This window comes from Schistocerca cancellata, chromosome 1 (assembly GCF_023864275.1).
Source record: "Schistocerca cancellata isolate TAMUIC-IGC-003103 chromosome 1, iqSchCanc2.1, whole genome shotgun sequence".
In the NCBI taxonomy this organism is placed as follows: domain Eukaryota; kingdom Metazoa; phylum Arthropoda; class Insecta; order Orthoptera; family Acrididae; genus Schistocerca; species Schistocerca cancellata.
Genome location: NC_064626.1, coordinates 903,617,289 through 903,636,796, shown reverse-complemented (window position 1 = coordinate 903,636,796; position 19,508 = coordinate 903,617,289). Strand labels below are relative to the sequence as shown.

Sequence of the window (19,508 nt, the reverse complement as noted above, 5' to 3'; positions counted from 1 at the left end):
GCGCCGTCATTAAACTAGTAAGCTTCTTCAATTTACTATTTACCGTAATACGACATTTCGTATGCGGCTTGGTTACTTGCATTACTCTGTTGACTGGCACGAATCGCATGTAAGGCGTCCGTGCCTTCTTCGTATTTCGGTTTTTGTTGTTTCAAACATAAATATAGTTTCAGTTAATCCTACTTGTCACGCATTTAACTTAATTTATATTCATTATAAATGAAAACGCACACAATACTGGTGTAATATTCTACAATATATATTATTTTTTTCACAAACCGGGCCGGCCGCTGTAGCCGAGCGGTTCTAGGCGCTTCAATCTGGAACCGCGTGACCGCTACGGTCGCAGGTTCGAATCCTGCCTCGGGCGTGGATGTGTGCAATGTACTTAGGTTAGTTAGGTTAAAGTAGTTCTAAGTTCTAGGGGACTAATGACCTCAGATGTTAAGTCCCATAATGCTCAGAGCCATTTGAACCATTTCTGTGTACCTGATGATGGCGCAATAACCGAAAATCGGTTTGTGAAATAAGTAATAAATATTGTAGAATATTACACCAGTCTTGTATATGTTTTCGTTCAAAAGATATGAAATATTGTATCAAGAACCGAAGGAACATTCAATCAATGCTAGTTGATATTTCCTTGTGTTTATGCAAAACCCAAACATTTACAAGAGAGGGTGTGATGAAATGATTTGCGCCATTCCTCAGAGGTGTTCTAGTGAAGAGCTTCGCAGCAAGGAATACTATATGTTGGACGACGGGACGGTATGCGCAGCGGCAGGCCGAGCGCAGTGCAGCAGCAGTGGCAGTGGCGCTGACCTTGGCGTTGCTGAGCTTGTGCCACTCCGGGGTGAGGTAGTAGCGGATGCCCTCGGCGGCCCCCGGCAGCGTCACGCCGCGGCACAGCAGGATCACCAGCACGCCGTACGGCGCCAGCGCCGTCACCCACACCGCCTGCACAACACGACAAACGCCAGCCCTCCCAGCACACAGCGCTCACCAACATCACATCACACACTACATAACCAGGATACATAAATTGAACATTCATTAATCGCGACGCGTTTCGGAGGCTATCGCTATCTTTAGTGGGCAGTTTTCACTCTGATTTCCTAAAAACCAAAATTCACACCTGAAGCTGAAGGTAACATTTTGAAACACGCTTTGAGTTGTTAATATCAACGTCAGTACAGGTTAAGTAGCTTCTGGATGCATAAAGAGGCTACAATTCAGTTGAGAAACCATCTTATATTTCCTTGTATGCAGGGTGATTCAGCTGCCCCGACCGATAGGATTATGCAATCTGCAACGCTTTCAAAACCAACACCCGAGTTTTTCATATTTCCGATGGGCAAACTGCTAGTTCTCCATTAAAATAAACAGATCTTTGTCCGCCTCCGTAGTGCAGCGGTTGCGTTACCGCATACCACGCAAGGTTCGATTCCTGGCAGGGGCCAAGTGTTGTGTGTCTTCCATCATCGTTGACACGCAAGTCGCCGAAGTGGCGTCAACTAAAAAAGACTTGTAATACGGCGGCCGAACCCCAGAGGGGATAGCCGAGCCAATAAATGCCATACGATAATTTCTTTTTTTTTTCAACAGATCTTTTTGTGGGAAATAATGGAGTTAAGGTTTTCGCTGTGATACGTTTTTGCTGGAGGCTACAGTTTTCAATTTATTTAAGAATAACGCGTTTGAAGGTCACTTTTGTTCGTTTTTCTTGAATAATTGGAGAACTAGCGCCTCTCCCGAAAATATATCCCACTGCAAAATTTTGCTACAGTAAATTTTTCTACAAAAAGGTCCTCTTCATTTTTTCGGTGGGACTAATAGTTTGCACGTGGCAAGCGAAAGAATATGAAAGTCATGAACGTGGTATTTTAGGGTGTTTCGGGTTGCATAAAACTCATGGGTAAGAAGAGCTGATTCAACCTGAATAGGGAGAATGTGCAGCAGATACTTTGCCCAACAAAAAATGTAAGTACCTCAGACATGTAGATTCCCCAAAAAATCCGTATAACAAACAAACAACCAAGCTTCAAAATCAAAATAACGACACTATTTCCAGATACAATATGTCATTTTACCTAATCGTCATCAAATCTGAAGACTTGAAATTTCTGTACCACACTTTCGCTGTTAATGAGTAGTGTGCAAGTGGATAAGGGAAGAGCTGATTTCTGCTGCTCAGTAAAACTGTGTTCACATTCCAGGTAACATGTAAAAAGTATCCCAGAGTTTGTTGCGATGACTGAACATTTTCTGAGTCATTGCTGAAGCATTCATTGCTCGCAGAAGTCCAGATAGATGATGATAAGCTACTCGGAGTGGTCGCGCGGTTTTAGGCGCCATGTCACGGATCGCACGGCCCTTCCCACCGGAGGTTCGAGTCCTTTCCTCGAGCATGGATGTGTGTGTTGAAAGTTAGTTTCAGTTAGTTTCAGTAGTGTGTAAGCATAGGGACCGATGACCTCGGCAGTTTGGTACCTTAGGAATTCACACACATTTGAACATTTAGATGATGATACAAGATAAGGTCCACGAAGCAACACCTACATCCTCTTAGTGTCACGCTCCTATATCTAAGCAGTCAGCAGTTTACTGTGTAACTATAACTATAACTGTAACTCAAGATAAGCAAGAAGTCTCGCATAGTAAACCCTGCTATTAACAGGAAAATCGTTGCATTAGCCAAGTGTAGATTGTCTGGAGTCCGCCGGCCGGGGCAGAAGTAATTCACTGTTTTATGCAGCTGTTCAAAAATTATTTCCCACATAGGCGTTGTCGACGGATGGACCATAACGTGCGTTAGTGAGTCATCGGAGTGAGGAGATGTATGCGTGCCACAGAAGGATACCTGTTTGGCGATCTGTGTGTAGGGCAACAACATAATTCAGGTTCGAAACTGAGATTTTTCTTTATCAAGCATTAATTGTTAAGACTCACTTCGCCACAGTAAATTCTTGAGGAAACCTACAGGTCATTAAATCTTTTACACTACAACAACACTATGCCGTAAATCATGCAAATTAGTAAACAAATGAAAATTATTCTGCTACCGATAGCACATGAATCGGTACGAACTTATACAAGTGTTCATAAGATTTCTGCTGTGCACCGATCTCGCCAGTCGGTGATAGGATGTCATCCACATCTGGTCTCTGTACTAGTCATTCTAACTATGTTCTCGAAGTTTAATCACTTTTTGTGATAAATTGTGTCAACTAGTTCATTGAAAACTGTTTTACGGTTCTTGTTAATAAATACACTGTAATGGCATTGCAGGACTTATTTCAAATAGATTACTTACCCGATCTCCAGGTCATCTGCTTGTATCTCTGAAGGAATCCAACATTCTTCCAGAACTGCTTTAAGGAACAACATCAATGACAGATCTACGGAGAACATGTAAGAGGAATTCATACACACAGATTCATTCAGGTAATCCAGGAAAGGGTTAACTTATGCATTCTCAAGCGGGGAGGTATCACAGGTTGTTCTGTACACCTTGTCTACCGTTTCGTATGAACGAGCGGCTGAACTGAGAAACCTTTATACTGGGTGATTCTTATTAACATTTGAAAACCCTCCAAGCGGTGTAGATGACGCTGAAATAAGTAATTTGATATAAGACACAAGTGGCCGAAAATGTCGGGGAATACCCCAAAAGTGGATGACAAGCGTTAAACATGTGACGGAACCAGATGACGTAACTCACGCACGTACAGCGATTGTGATTGTCGACCCTACCCGCGCCGGTAGGGGGCAGTGCTGCACATGGCTCCGCTTGCTTCTTTGTTTTCGTTCATGTATCATCCAGTGGCACACAGTAGTGCACACAAACAGCAACAAACCAGATGTCATTTCATACGTTAAGTCTTATCTGATAATTGACCTTGATTTCAGAATGCAGCATGGCTGACAATTGGGTTGGAAATGGAAATGAAGTCCCATGCTTCTTTACAGAGCGTAGGGGAACGATGCGGGAGACCCGCACCGCCTTACTAGGCAAGGTCCTAATGGAGGTGGTTTGCCGTTGCCTTCCTCCGACCGTAATGGGGGATGAGTGATGATGATGAAGACGACACAACAACACCCAGTCATCTCGAGGCAGGAAAAATCCCTGACCCCGCCGGGAATCGAACCCGGGACCCCATGCTCGGGAAGCAAGAATGCTACCGCGAGACCACGAGGATCATTGGGTTACCTTCCCTCAAAACACTTTTAGCCTTGAGTGTAGACTTACGTGCAGGGTTTCTGTTTCACGCATTCGACAATCCTCAGTAACAAACCATGCGTGAGAAAGTAAAACGCACAGTGGGAAACTTTCTGTGACGTAGATGCATGTCCGGAAGCTATTTATACGCAAACCGATTCAACGTATTACCACAATCGCGAGCACTACCGTATCACATGGGATAATGCAAGGACGATACCAGTGTAGCCCACCGGAGCGATAAGTACCACTTTACCTTACTTCGACAAGCCCAACTGCTGCACGTGCTACGAGATACGTCACGAGGTAACATCACATGTTCAACATTTGTCATGAACTTTCGGGCTATTTCCCGACATTTTTGGCTCCGTGTGTCTTATATTAAATTACTTGTCTCAGCGTCATCTACATAACTTCGGAAGTTTTTAAACGTTAATGAGAATCACCCTGCAAAGGTTGGGAGCACATGGATATCTTGCAAACACGCAACTACAATCCCCTGATACCATTTGTTGTACAGCATTTATGTGTCTGCTATTTCGTTTCATGTAAGTTCTTACCCATACTGAGAAGTCATAGAGCAACGATTATTTATCGACCACCAATCATCCATTTATTTCGAAAAGCATTACAGTCACTGTCAGTAAAGTATATAACGAAAAATAGGTACTTTATTAATCGACGGGAGGCTGCAACGTATACGATGTCGATTTTATAGGTGTCCCCAAAATAAAAAGGCTTTGACAAGCTGCTTTGCATGCAATCACAATCCGCTGCAAGGTGTGTGCAGTATACGTGATTGTTGCGTGTGAGGAGTCCTGGTGTGCATCAAGTTCGCAAGTACCCAAGTGGAGGTCGACGACGGCGAGTATGTCGGGTGTGAAGGGCAGGACGGCAGGAGAGAGACGGCTGGAGGTGCAGCAGGTATTAAATGCCGGCTGCCGAGAGCGGCAATCCAGGGACGGGCCGGGCTCGTATATTTTAAGTAAACGCCGGGGAGCGGCTATCGAGCGGCCACCTTTTGAAGGCGGCGCCGCGCCGCGCGTTATGAGCCGTCGCCAGCGCACCGCCCAGTCTCCTGCCGACGCCTGCTGCCGACACTACACGATACGACACGACGCCGCCGACAGGGGCTGCAAACCACGGAAGCCCAGCAAGTGAACTCCCCCAGCCACAGCATGAGGCCGTTACATACGTCCAAACGGAACGAAGGGCTCGACTCAGTCGAATGAAACTTTGTTCACACACGACGTATACAGGGTGACAATTATTGAACTGTGCATTTTCAACTTCTCGCGGCGTAATAAATAGTCCATTAAATTTCGGGCATGCAGCCGTGCAAATAAAATTTCCTCCACTGATATTTCGGCCGCGTATTATCCGACCCTTCTCAGAGTGAGTCATAAGACTGATGACAAGATTTTTTTCTCCTTTTATTGTTAATTTCACAACTGATACAGGTGGGCCAGCAGCGGCTTATTATGTCGCTCTTCGGCCACAGATAAAACTAAAGATACAAATGAAGTCAATCGTAGAACAGACAGGGTGTATATACAGACGTAGACATACAAAATTAAAACACACGGAGCCGTTCACGGGCGCAGAGTCCAAGATAAGAATGTTCAGGCACGTGGACACGCACAGAGATGATAGATGGCACACGCGAACGTTGGAGCACAAACGAATAAACACTGGAACACTTGAGCACGAACACGACGCCACACACAAACACTAGGCGATGATCTCAGGCGCGTGAATGTCCACGTAACATAGGCGAGTTCGGGGACCTGCCAAGAGGGGAAGAAGGCGGTGGGGGAGGGAGAGGGGAGAGCAAAGATGCCAATGGCAGAGGAGATGGTAGGAGGAATGGAGGTATAGGGGTAGGGGAAGCCCAGGGGAGGAGTGGGGAGAAAGGGAGGAGGGAAGGGGGAGAGAAGGGAGAGAAGGTGCCCCTAGTAACAAACACAGGAAGAGGGAGGGATGATCAAAGTTGGTAGGAGGGGTAGATGGAGGGGAGGAGGGCATCATCAGGGAGGGGGAGCTGGCGGAAGCAACCTTGGGAGAGGATATGGAGAGTGGAGAGATGGAGAGCAGGTGGGACATGGAAATACAGGCGCGGCAGCGGATGGGGGTGGCAGAGGATGGGAGAAACCAGCGGATGAGGAGGATCGAGTTTACGAGAGGTGTAGAGGATTCGTATCCGTTCGAGGAAAAGGAGGAGGTGGGGGAATAAGGTCGTACAGGATCCGCGTGGGGGAGGGGAGACGGATGCGACAGGCGAGGCGAAGAGCATGGCGTTCTAGGATCTGAAGGGATTTGTAAAAGGTAGGGGGAGCGGAGATGCAGGCAGGGTGGGCGTAGCAAAGGATAGGGCGAATGAGGGATTTATAGGTATGGAGCATGGTGGAGGGGTCCAGACCCCATGTACGGCCAGAAAGGAGCTTGATGAGACAAGAGTCGGGAGCGTGCCTTGGCTTGGATTGTTTGGAGGTGGGGGGTCCAGGAGAGGCGATGGTCGAGGGTGACGCCAAGGTACTTAAGTGTGGGGGTGAGGGCGATAGGACGGCCATAGATGGTGATATAGTTATCGAGGAGGTGGAAGGAAGGGGTGGTTTTGCTTACAATGATCGCCTGGGTTTTGGAAGGATTGACCTTAAGCAACCACTGGTTGCACCAAGTGGTGAACCGGTCAAGATGGGATTGGAGAAGGTGTTGAGAGCGCTGCAGGGTGGGGGCGAGGGCAAGGAAGGCGGTGTCATCGGCGTAAGATGACAAGATGCCAAGCGCGGCCTTATATGCTCCACCGCGGCGGTACTGCGCATGCGGGTCACAGATGCTGGTCGGCGGCAGAGATATACGCTTACACATGCGCCGCCTGTGGCGAAGGCGTACAGACATTCGATTCGCTTATCGATGTATGATCGGTGGCGGTGACACCATGACGACTTCTCTGCAGTTTAATTACTACAAGAGATGGATTCCATGCTTTGTCCAAATTAAAACCATTATATCTATTTATTAAATTATTTGCTAATTTAATCTCTACAGCTTCCTTGAAGACAGATTCCCAAAAAGAAGAGGTGGATGTTAAAATCTTCACATCACTGTAATTCGTGGAATGTCCTGTATCAATATAATGTTCGGCCACAGCTGACTTGTCTGGCTGTAATAAGCGTGTGTATCTTCGATGCTCCACCCACCTCTCACGAACGGTGCGTGTTGTTTGACCTATGTACGACTTCTCACAATTTCCGCAAGGAATCTGATACACACCCGCTTTACGTAGCTGTAAATCGTCCTTCACAGAGCCGAATAAAGCTGCAATCTTCGTGGGGGACCCGAAGATCATCTTAACACAGTGTTTCTCAGAATACGGCATATCTTCGAGGAAAGAGCACCCACATAAGGCAAAAGCGCACTAGATCTAAAGAAATTACTATCTTCTTCCCCATTACATACCTAAATTTTAGGTTTTGCATCGAATTCTCTACGAATTTGTTGCGGGGAAAATCCATTCGATTTAAAAATGCTCTTGAGGTATGTGAGCTCTTCTTGCAAATTGTCTTTATCGGATATACAGTGCGCTCGATGCACTAAGGTCTCACTCTGAGGATGGCCGGACGATACGCTGCCGAAATATCAGTGGAGGAAATTTTATTTGCGCCGCTACACGCCCGAAATTTAATGGAATAATTATTGAACTGTATGAAATAAAATCATTCTAACTTCTGAACGGTTTGAATTACAACTTTCAAACAACACGATTGACAGCGGGGCATGATGGAAATTAGTAACCGCTTGCATGGTATTGTCAAACAACGAAGCCCACTTTTATTTGAATTAGTTAGTCAGCAAGCAAAACTGGCGCATTTGGGGACTGACAACCCGCATTTCGCGATCGAGAAGTCTCTTCACCCTCAATTGGTGAGTGCGTGGCGTGTAGTGTCCAAATTCTTCAAATGGCTCTGAGCACTATGGGACTTAACATCTGAGGTCATCAGTCCCCTAGAACTTAGAACTACTAAAACCTAACTAACCTAAGGACATCACACACATCCATGCCCGACGCAGGACTCGAATCTGCGACCGTAGCAGTCCCGCGGTTCCGGACTGAAGCGCCTAGAACCGCTAGACCACCACGGCCGGCTTGCAATGTCCAGTCACGGAGTAATCGGTGCGAGATTGTCTTTGAAGGCACGGAAATTACCGAACGGTACATGGATCATTTGGAAAATGATTACATTCCCATTATCCAAAGCGACCCTGATTTCTATAAGATGTGGTTCATGCAAGACGAAGTTCGACCTCATCGAAACAGCCGGCCGCGGTGGTCTAGCGGTTCTGGCGCTGCAGTCCGGAACCGCGGGACTGCTACGGTCGCAGGTTCGAATCCTGCTTCGGGCATGGGTGTGTGTGATGTCCTTAGGTTAGTTAGGTTTAAGTAGTTCTAAGTTCTAGGGGACTTATGACCTAAGATGTTGAGTCCCATAGTGCTCAGAGCCATTTGAACCATTTTTTCGAAACAGGAGAGTATTTGATGTCCTGGAGGGAACACTCTTTGGACAACACTCTGGCTCTGAGGTACCCAGATGCCAAATTCTCCGGATCTGAACACATGCGACTCCATTTTGTGGGGCTATATTACAGACAAGGTGTACAGCAATAAACCCAAAACGATTGCTGACGAAAGCAAAATTTCGCATAATGTGTCACTGCCAAATAACATAACTTGGAGCATGCCTAGAAGGAACAGTATAGTACTGAAGGTAATTGAAAGTAATATCCATTGAGACGAACAGAATTAGCACATGTATTCAAAGACAACTATTACACTGAACTCGCAGCGGTTTGTGATGGATCCCTGAACATTACAAAAGGCTAGACATAGATAGTTTGCTCGATGTGATGCCACGGAAGAGAGTGCTTTGTGCTTAGCCTTTCTTTGTTAACGTGGCATTATTTTACACAAGTGGTAACGTGATATCCAGTGGATCCTCATGATGTGTTAATGTTGCTACGTACATATAATATTAATAAAAAATGGTTCACATGGCTCTGAGCACTATGGGACTTAACATCTGAGGTCATCAGTACCCTAGAACGTAGAACTACTTAAACCTAACTAACCTAAGATCATCACACACATCCATTCCCGAGGTAGGATTCGAACCTGCGACCGTAGCGGCAGCGCTGTTCCGGACTGAAGGGCCTAGAACCACTCGGCCACAGTGGCCGATGAGATTGCGTGGAACCGGCTTTAAACTTCTCTCTGCAGCTTCTTCTCGAGCAGTGTGCGGGCAATTTGAACACTTAAGTCTTCTTGTGCGAGCTCTTATTTGTCTTATTTTATTATTATGATCATTTCTCCCTATGTAAGAGATCGCCAACAAAATTTTCATTCTGAGGACAAAGTTGTTGATTGAAATTTCATGAGAAGGTCGTGTCGCAGCGATAAACACCTTTACTTTAATGACTGCCATCCCGATTAGCGTATCACATTCGTGGCACATATTTCGTGCTTAAGTTTTGCACACCAGTGTAGTTGCAACATATTGAGCATGACAGATGAAGATATTACCCCACTGGTAACTATTCACTGGAAACAGTAACATCCATTAAACACCTACGATTAATCGTACGGACAGTCCGCCTCTGGTAGCTGAGTGGTCAGCGTGACGGAATGTCATACCTAACGGCCCACGTTCGATTCCCGGCTGGGTCGGAGATTTTCTGTGCTCAGCGACTGGGTGTTGTGTTGTCCTTATCATCATCATTTCATCCCCATCGACACGCAAGTCGCCAAAGTGGCTTCAACTCGAAAGACTTGCACCTGGCGAACGGTCTACTCAACGGGGGCCCTAGCCACACGGCATTTCCATTTCCATCGTACGGACTGACTTAAAGTGCAATAACCACATGAAACAAACTGTTCACTGAGAGGATCATAATGATATGTAATTTATCTGCGAAGTAAATGGCTTACAACACACGTTCAGGAGTGAGTCTTGCGTATTGTTCATCGATCTGTATTAACAGAAGATGTGGAGACCACCCAACTAAACGTGGCTTATTTCGTCTCGGAATCGATCAGTCGGCGGGACAGCATTACGCAGAAACTTAACAAATTCCAGTGGGAGACGCTACAAGGGAGGCGTTGTGAACTGTGGAGAGGTTTCCGCAGGCGTACTTTCCAAGACGAGCCAGAGAACGTATTAGTTCCTCCCACAGACGTCTCGCGAAACAACCAGGGCGACAAAACGAGAGAAATTAGTTTATTCTTATCAGGCATCATTCGCGATAAATAAGTAAAGTCTTGTGGGCGGGGGAAGCGGTGGATGGGAGAGAGATAGTGTTATCAGAAGTACCGTCCGCCACACACCATGAGGTACTCAGCAGAGCATAGTCGCAGCTGAGGAGGAGGGCTGTGTGTGATGCGGGACGCCAGTGCTGAGCTGGAGGTCAGACTACAGAGTACGGGGTGCTGGTGACGCGCCGTGGCCTAACGAAGCACGCAGGCCCGCGCGGCGCGTCAAGGCGTGTGCGGCGCAGCACTCCACTCCAGCAACAAAGGCGGCGCTGCGCCTGCGGCGGCCACCCGGCGCGCGGCGTCTTAAACCCGTCCTCACAGCGGCGTGCACCCCCCACAGAGACAAACATTTCTTTCTTGCAACTCACTCATTTCTAGGAAAGTCCCTCTAAAAGGAACCTACAAATGTGACCATTTTAGGTTGGACTACATCGCGACTGTTGTTGGTACCAGGTGAAACTACGGTACAAATTATTGTAACCGCTCACGATTTATTTTTATTCCCACTATAATCAACTGGATTTACGTTAATACATATGACATGTATGTCTTGTGTACATGGTGGTCCATTGATGGTGACCGGGCCAAATATCTCACGAAATAAGCATCAAACGAAAAAACTACAAAGAACGAAACTCATCTAGCTTGAAGGGAGAATCCATGTGGCGCCATGGTTGGCCCGCTAGATGGCGCTACCATAGGTCAAACGGATATCAACTGCGTTTTTTTCTTAAATAGGAACCCCCATTTTTATTACATATTCGTGTAGTACGTAAAGAAATATGAATGTTTTAGTTGGACCACTTTTTTCGCTTTGTGATAGATGGCGGTGTAATAGTCACAAACGTGTAAGTACGTGGTATCACGTAACATTCCGCCAGTGCGGACGGTTTTTGCTTCGTGATACATTACCCGTGTTATAATGGACCGTTTATCAATTGCGGAAAAGGTCGATATCGTATTGATTTATGGCTGTTGTGATCAAAATGCCCAACGGGCGTGTGCTATGTATGTTGATCGGTATCCTGGACGACATCATCCAAGTGTCCGGACCGTTCGCCGGATAGTTACGTTATTTAAGGAAACAGGAAGTGTTCAGCCACATGTGAAACGTCAATCACAACATGCAACAAATGATGATGCCCAAGAAGATGTTTTAGCTGCTGTCGCGGCTAATCTGCATATCAGTAGCAGACAAACTGCGCGAGAATCGGGAATCTCAAAAACGTCGGTGTTGAAATGCTACATCAACATCGATTGCACCAGTACCATATTTCTATGCACCAGGAATTGCATGGCGACGGCTTTGAACGTCGTGTACAGTTCTGCCACTGGGGACAAGAGAAATTACGGGACGATGACAGATTTTTTGCTCGCGTTCTATTTAGCGACGAAGCGTCATTCACCAACAGCGGTAACGTAAACCGGCATAATATGCACTGTTGGGCAACGGAAAATTCACTGGGCAACTGGAACATCAGCGACCTTGGCGGGTTAATGTATGGTGCGGCATTATGGGAGGAAGGATAATTGTCCCCATTTTATCGATGGCAATCTAAATGGTGCAATGTACGCTGATTTCCTACGTAATGTTCTACCGATGTTACTACAAGATGTTTCACTGCATGACAGAATGGCGATGTACTTCCAACATGATGGATGTCCGGCACATAGCTCCCGTGCGGTTGAAGCGGTATTGAATAGCATATTTCATGACAGGTGGATTGGTCGTCGAAGTACCATACCATGGCCCACACGTTCACCGGATATAAGGTCCCCGGATTTCTTTCTGTGGGGAAAGTTGAAGGATATTTGCTATCGTGATCCACCTAAAACACCTGATAACATGCGTCAGCGCAAAGTCAATGCATGTGCGAACATCACGGAAGGCGAACTACTCGCTGTTGAGAGGAATGTCGTTACACGTATTGCCAAATGCATTGAGGTTGACGGACATCATTTTGAGCATTTATTGCATTAATGTGGTATTTACAGGTAATAACGCTGTAACAGCATGCGTTCTCAGAAATGATAAGTTCACGAAGGTGCATGTATCACATTGGAACAACCGAAATAAAATGTTCAAACGTACCTACGTTCTGTATGTTAATTTAAAAACCTACCTGTTACAACTGTTCGTCTAAAATTTTTGACTATTACAGCGCCAGCTGTCACAAAACGAAATGAGTGGTCCAACTAAAACATTCATATTTCTTTATGTACTACACGAATATGTAATAAAAATGGGGGTTCCTATTTAAAAAAAGAAACGCAGTTGATATCCGTTTGACCTATGGCAGCGCCTTCTAGCGGGCCAACCATAGCGCCATTTGATTTCCCCCTTCAAGCTAGGCGAGTTTCGTTCTTTGTAGTTTTTTTCGTTTGACGCTTATTTCGTGAGATATTTGGCCTGGTCACGATAAATGGACCACCCTGTATAGTGTAACTTTCGGGGAATTGCCAACTCTCTAATAGCAGACGACTAAACGGGAGGTCTCCGATTACAAACACGATGAGAAACAAAAAATGTAGAAAGACGTTTAGTGGCCACCGGCTCTTTTTCCTAAGGTCGAGGCAACCGCCACGCATTTCACGTAATTACACTGCCGGAAAAAAAAAATTAGTACACCTGGAGAGACGACTTCGATTTTGAACCGATAACTGCATATGCCACCCGGGGGATAGTAGATGTACTGAAAATGGTTTTACGGACGTCCGCCATCAGATAGCTAGTGTGCATAGCTATCAGCGCGCCATCTGTGTCTACCTTTTAATAGGGAATGCTTACAGCCAAAAGGCTCGTTGCGGTGCACATGTGCAGCCATGCCACGGAGATCCGTTCGTGCTACCTACATCAGACTGAGCGAGTTTTAAAGGGCTCAGATTGTGGCCTTTCGAGTGGCGGGGTGTTCCTTTCGGGGAATTGCCATACAATTTGGACGTACTGCCTCAGTCGTGCAAAGGTGCTGGTATCGGTGGTGACGTCAACATTCTCACACCCCTAGACGAGCACATACACCCGCAAGGATTGCCGTATCGTAAAGGCAGCAGTAGCAGATTGTAGAGCTAATGGTTCTAACGGCTCTGAGCACTATGGAACTTAAAATCTGAGGTCATCAGTCCCCTAGAACTTAGAACTACTTAAACCTAACTAACCTCAGGACAGCACACACATCCATGCCCGAGGCAGGATTCGTATCTGCGACCGTAGCAGCAGCGAGGTTCCGGACTGTAGCACCTAGAACCGCTCGGCCACCCCGGCCGGCGGATTGTATAGCTACCACAGCACAGATAAGAGGTCTTGTGAGCCCAGGAGCGTCTTCCACAAACGCTACAGGATCGACGTGCACTGCTAAACTGGTGCCGTCAGAGGACCACTTGGAAGATGAAATGTCGCGCCGTGGTATTCAGTGATGAAATCAGATATTCCCTGCACGAAAGTGATAGTCGTCAGCACGTACGACGTAGACCTGGTGAGCGCTGGCTCACGGAGTAGACTCGTCCAAACTCACTGGCCCGACCCCAGGGCTTATCGTCAGTGTTGCGATAAGCTACAAGTCCCGTTCAGCTTTGTTGTTTCTGGAGGGGACACTACACTGCGCTTGACGTGCAGAATGTTGTTAGATCCGTTATTTTGCCGCTCTTGTAACAGGAAGGTGATGTATTGTTCCAACAAGATAACGCTCGGCCACACACCGCCTTTGAAGCGCAACGTGCTCTGCAAGACATGCACAGCAGGATCACTGGCCATGTCTCCACTCGAGCACTTGTGGCATATGGTGCGATGAGGAATGATTCGTGCGGCTCGTCAACCAACAACCCTTTCAGAACTACGTGAACAGGTCCAACAGGCGTGGCATAACGTATTCCAGGACAGTGTTCGCCGTCTGTACGGTTGACTGGATTACAGAGTTAGTGCATGCATTGCCGCCCGTGGATGCTACGGCACATACTAATATGGGTATTTCCGTGTGGGTCGATACATGGTACCTCAGAACCGCTTTAGCGGTTCATCTGCAAATGTAATCATTTCACGTACCTCGTATTTCCTGTTGCAGCAATAAATCTTGAGAGAATTGGAAACTTTTAATATGGTGCTCTAATTTCTTTCCGGCGATGTATTTGTTAAGTAAGAAAATTTACGGCGTCAGTCTCGTTTTTGTTGTTACAGACTTCTTGAACAATTTCCAGTGGAGCACAAAAACATGTACCATAGTTATTCAATTGGCTTCGCTTTTCTTGCCACTTCTGGTACATCTGCAGAAGTGTGATCTACGTTTACTTACTTCTTGAATTTATGATACCGGCAGTGTAGATGGTTACCAAAGCAGAAACATCAATGGAGGCCACTATATATCATAATGAAGAACTGACGCTTGTCGAAACCCTGAAGCTTCGTGGTGTACAGGATACATGGTGTTTTGTATTGTGCACACATACTCCTCCTGGTAAACATAAATTCTCAATTTTTTAATAAAAGGACAATCAACAAAACACCTTAACATATACGCATATTACATTGCAGCTTTCGCATTATTGCCACTATATCATCGTAATCTATTTGACATAGTGAAACAACGGATTTAAGTGTCTCAGATATTTAGGAGGCCATGATGGATTTCCAGTTCCGCCGGCCGGAGTGGCCGAGCGGTTCTAGGCGCTACAGTCTGGAACCGCGCGACCGCTACGGTCGCAGGTTCGAATCCTGCCTCGGGCATGGATGTGAGTGATGTCCTTAGGTCAGTTAGGTTTAAGTAGTTCTAAGTTCTAGGGGACTGATGACCTCAGAATTCAAGTCCCATAGTGCTCAGAGCCATTTGAACCATTTCCAGTTCCACTTGCTGGACGACCTACGCAATCCTTTGCAAAAGAGGCAGGGCACTTCCTCACACTTAGATGTCAACCCCTCCATCGTTCCATTGGCCTATGAAACTGGAGGGTGGCTTAGGATCCGACAACTAACGCCCAAAACCACTGAATTCTTGCTGTAAGGAGAAACGCCAATAGACGTTCTGTCAAATTTCAGCATAAACTTTTACTATAACAAAACAAAGTCTCGATTGTGAGGATGATCTTCCAGTTTTCCCTTGTTAGAACTATTGAGGAGTCCTTGGCATTAAGTATGGTACGGCGCAAGTTTCTGATTCGCGTAAAAAGGCAAAGAAAGTAAGCAGGATGTTTCATAGGGTGTAGCAGAACAGGTTTCTTCAGTAAACACGGACCATTAAAAAATACTAAGAACTGTAGAAGTAGGAAACGCTGAGAAAAAAGTAATCAGTCACTTAGTATACAGTGCAAATATTATAAGAGAAGAAATTTCGCTGTCGACAATTTCTTGAATCTCGAAACTACGCTGGTATTGCAGTGCTTCACAGAAGGAATCAGGTGAAGCGCTGCCCAGTGTGCTGCTGCCACACTATGAAACATGTGATACCACTGAATGTCATGGGCAACTCAAGGGAGGTTCCAGACTGACTTCACAACTTCTACCCGCCCTAAAGCTCATAAATAAAGGTTATTTTGCATGTCTTACAAAATAAAGAACCCTAGACACCTCATGAGAATCCAAATCTTCAACGTTACAAGTAGCTCTATTGTAATGGGTATTTTTTTCTCTTTCTTGACCAGAGCAGGCCTCAGATCCCCAGAGAATTTGAGAAATTTTAATTATATTTGGAAAGAAAAGGAACATACGGACGCAGTTGTAGTAACATTTTTACAACAAATCTGTAACTGCAGAAACCGATGTACGATAATCTATACACTCGCAGAACACGTAACGGTATAGGCAACGTACAACAGAAAACCGTACGTTTTCGTGACGGCCTGTTTAAATGTTTTTATATGCACTTTTTCTTTGAATATGTAATCATATTTCCGCGTTCAGGTTATGAATGTAAAAAGGAGACCATTCTATATGTTAATTCTCGTCGTTCATATGTGTGGATATATCTGATAGGCAATGATGTGCGGATTTCCCCTGCGATATGAATCTGTAACTACACTGTTCTTTCAACAGTTGACAGGATTTTCAAATGGATACGAAGCAATATTTTCTTGTCAGTCGGGATTACTGTGACAATATGTCAGTATGATTAGCACTTCAGCAGGAAAACTGTAGATTTGAATTACAAATTGTCGCGGACGCCAGTCCAATAGTTTAGTGATGGCAGAATTGATTGCGAGATATCTGACTACTAGCTTAGTACCCGCTGCTTCGCTCGTGTAGACTTATGGTCTCTACAAAAATTTTGCTTTTTTTGTTTTTATTTTTCTTTAGTATAATTTGTATGTTGTAAAGCCCATTGCTGTCTTCATCTCTTGTATCAACCCTTAGGGGTTGAATTTCCAAAAATTCTAAATAAGAATTTCTTTGTTTGTGACCGAGATACCAAAAACACATTTTCGTAGTTCCATCTTAATCACCGTAATGGTGATATAATTACAAAAAATTTTGCATCCCCTATTTCACCACATAATGGGTGGAAATTCATGAAATGTATACACTGAGCAAACGTGTCTAGTCCACGCAAGCTAAGCTGCAGACAGGACATTAAAATTTAATAAAGCAAATCACTCTACAAGGGTTGTGCCCTTTTTTTTAAAAAAAAATTCTTGAACTTAGTTATTCTTGTGCAGTGGGTACACCGGTTCCCGTGAGATCACCGAAGTTAAGCACTGTCGGGCGTGGTCGGCGCTTGGATGGGTGACTATCCCAGCCGCCATGCGCTGTTGTCATTTTTCGGGGTACACTCAGCCTCGTGATGCCAATTGAGGAGCTACTCGACCGAATAGTAGCGGCTTCGGTCAAGAATACCATCATAACGACCGGGAGAACGGTGTGCTGACCCCACGCCCTTCCTATCCGCATCCTCCACTGAGGATGACACGGCGGTCGGATGGTCCCGGTAGGTCACTCGTGACCTGAAGACGGAGTGCTATATATTCTTGTGCATATTGTTCACGTAAAAATCAACACTCTAAGAACAGAGCACCTAGTCTATAGGAACAAAGTTCCAGACGGGGTATTAACATTTAATGAAGCAATACATCGTAAAAGATTTGCACGTTTTTTTGAGAATTTAATTGAATTTATGTATTCTTGCGTACATTGTTCATGTGTAAATCGAAAATCTAGAAAAAGTACACCTCGTCGTCTCCAATGGATATTCCTGTAATTTAATTGCATTTAAATGTGGTATCTACTTTTGCATCAGTAATGATTAGTCTGCGTAGTAATTACAACAAATATAAGTTTATTAACATACCTTACGCCTACTGTAAAGTTCACACATTAGAAAGATGTTTCTTTTTCTATGCAATTCTGAAAAAGCTGATTTGTCATCATGACTGTTAAATAGCTTTCTTTGAATTAGTTCAGAAACTGGAACATCTCGTAAGCTTTCCATGCTAATTAAGGGTATAGATGAATGACCTTCTCCGAATGTGCTACTGACCGAAATTTGATTCTTGTAGCTGAAGTGTGAGATTTTAGTTAATCCTCCCTTTTGAGTTCCATAGAAATTCACATCTGCAAACATATGTCTTTATTTGTAACCGAGAAGTCAAATATCAATTTTCATAGATTTAGCTTTGAAAATGTTTTAATGTAATGAAATTTTTTCATAAAGATGTCCATCTTCTGTATCAACCCTTAGGGGTTGAATTTCCAAAAATTTCTTTGTTTCTGACCGAGATACCAAAAACCCATTTTCGCAGTTCTATCTTCAAAATGTTCTTAATGGTGATATAATTACAAAAACTTTGCATCCCCTATTTCACCTCATTATGGGTGGAAATTCCAAAAATTTCTTCATAAAAGATGCCTACAGTATGAGATCTAGATCTTCTCCTAATTTCAAGTTTCTGTCCTTAGTGGTTTGGGCTGGATGCTGATGAGTCAGTGAATCAGTTCGCACATTTCCTTTTATACGTATGCACGGAGAACAAAGAACTTAATACAAACTCACGGGTGATTCCGAGTGGTATCGAAATTCAATGCACCTGTTTTCACATTATTGTATTTTTGTAGTTGAGTTCAAATCAATGAAGTCGCTGAAAAAGCACAGTCTCCTGTTTTACCTTAGGTAATGTTACTTTCTTAGCAAAAGGATACGTAAGTTATCATGGAAATGTAGTAACAGAGGTTGTTATCACTCAGGCGTAGCTATTGAAGAGTGTTTCACTCAGGTAAGCAGATAGTGGGGACTGTGATCGGAGTGCAACACAGAACTGTCGCAGTGAACAGTGTACATTAAAGCAACATCAGCGTCGCGTATGAGGCCTACAAATTTGTTCAGTTTGCGTATTTTACGAAAAGGCCCCTGGCTGCAGTATAAGAGTGGTCTAACGTCAGTCAGTACGTATAACAGTTCACGCACAACAGTTTACCAACATTTTTCGTGCTTCGTTTTATTATGGAGCTTTCCCAACTGCACAAAAATGACATCGGTTCAATGCTGGGAGGGAAGAGATTGCCAGAGACAAAGACCATCGTTAAGATGTGACTGCTCCGCCAATATATTTATACAGAAAATTGGGTAAAACTGAAATTAGGTACCGTCTTGAACTGCAACCGTGAACATGTTCACTGACGGAAGAAATCGCAGCACCAAAAAGGAGTTGTGCGACATAAACGAAAGTTGGTAGGCGTGTTTCAGTATTTGAAAAATGATTATTCAAATTGCGCGCCAGTCGCGTAATAGTGGCGCTAGCTGCACCATTATGAGGACTCTAATAAATACACGCTGTAACGGTCGTGAGCGTTAGTTAGCTTTGACATTGGACGTAGTGATTTGACGTTAGTCAAGAATGCCTTTTAGGTTATAAAGACGCCATTTCTAGAAAGAGATTTTCACTTTGCAGCGGAGTGTGCACTGATATGAAACTTCCTGGCAGATTAAAACTGTGTGCCGGACCGAGAATCGAACTCGGGACCTTTGCCTTCCACGGGAAAGTGCTCTACCGTCTGAGCTACCCATG

The 19,508-nt window shown here is 44.9% G+C and overlaps 1 protein-coding gene across 1 annotated transcript in view; it reads right to left on the bottom strand.

Annotated features, from left to right (window-relative positions):
* Positions 1-19,508, bottom strand: part of LOC126113047 (sodium-dependent serotonin transporter-like) — a 519,069-nt gene that overhangs the window by 178,542 nt on the left and 321,019 nt on the right. Inside the window, exon 5 of the mRNA XM_049915015.1 lies at positions 823-957. Within this exon, the coding sequence (XP_049770972.1) occupies positions 823-957 (135 nt within the window). The remainder of the gene's footprint in view (positions 1-822; positions 958-19,508) is intronic.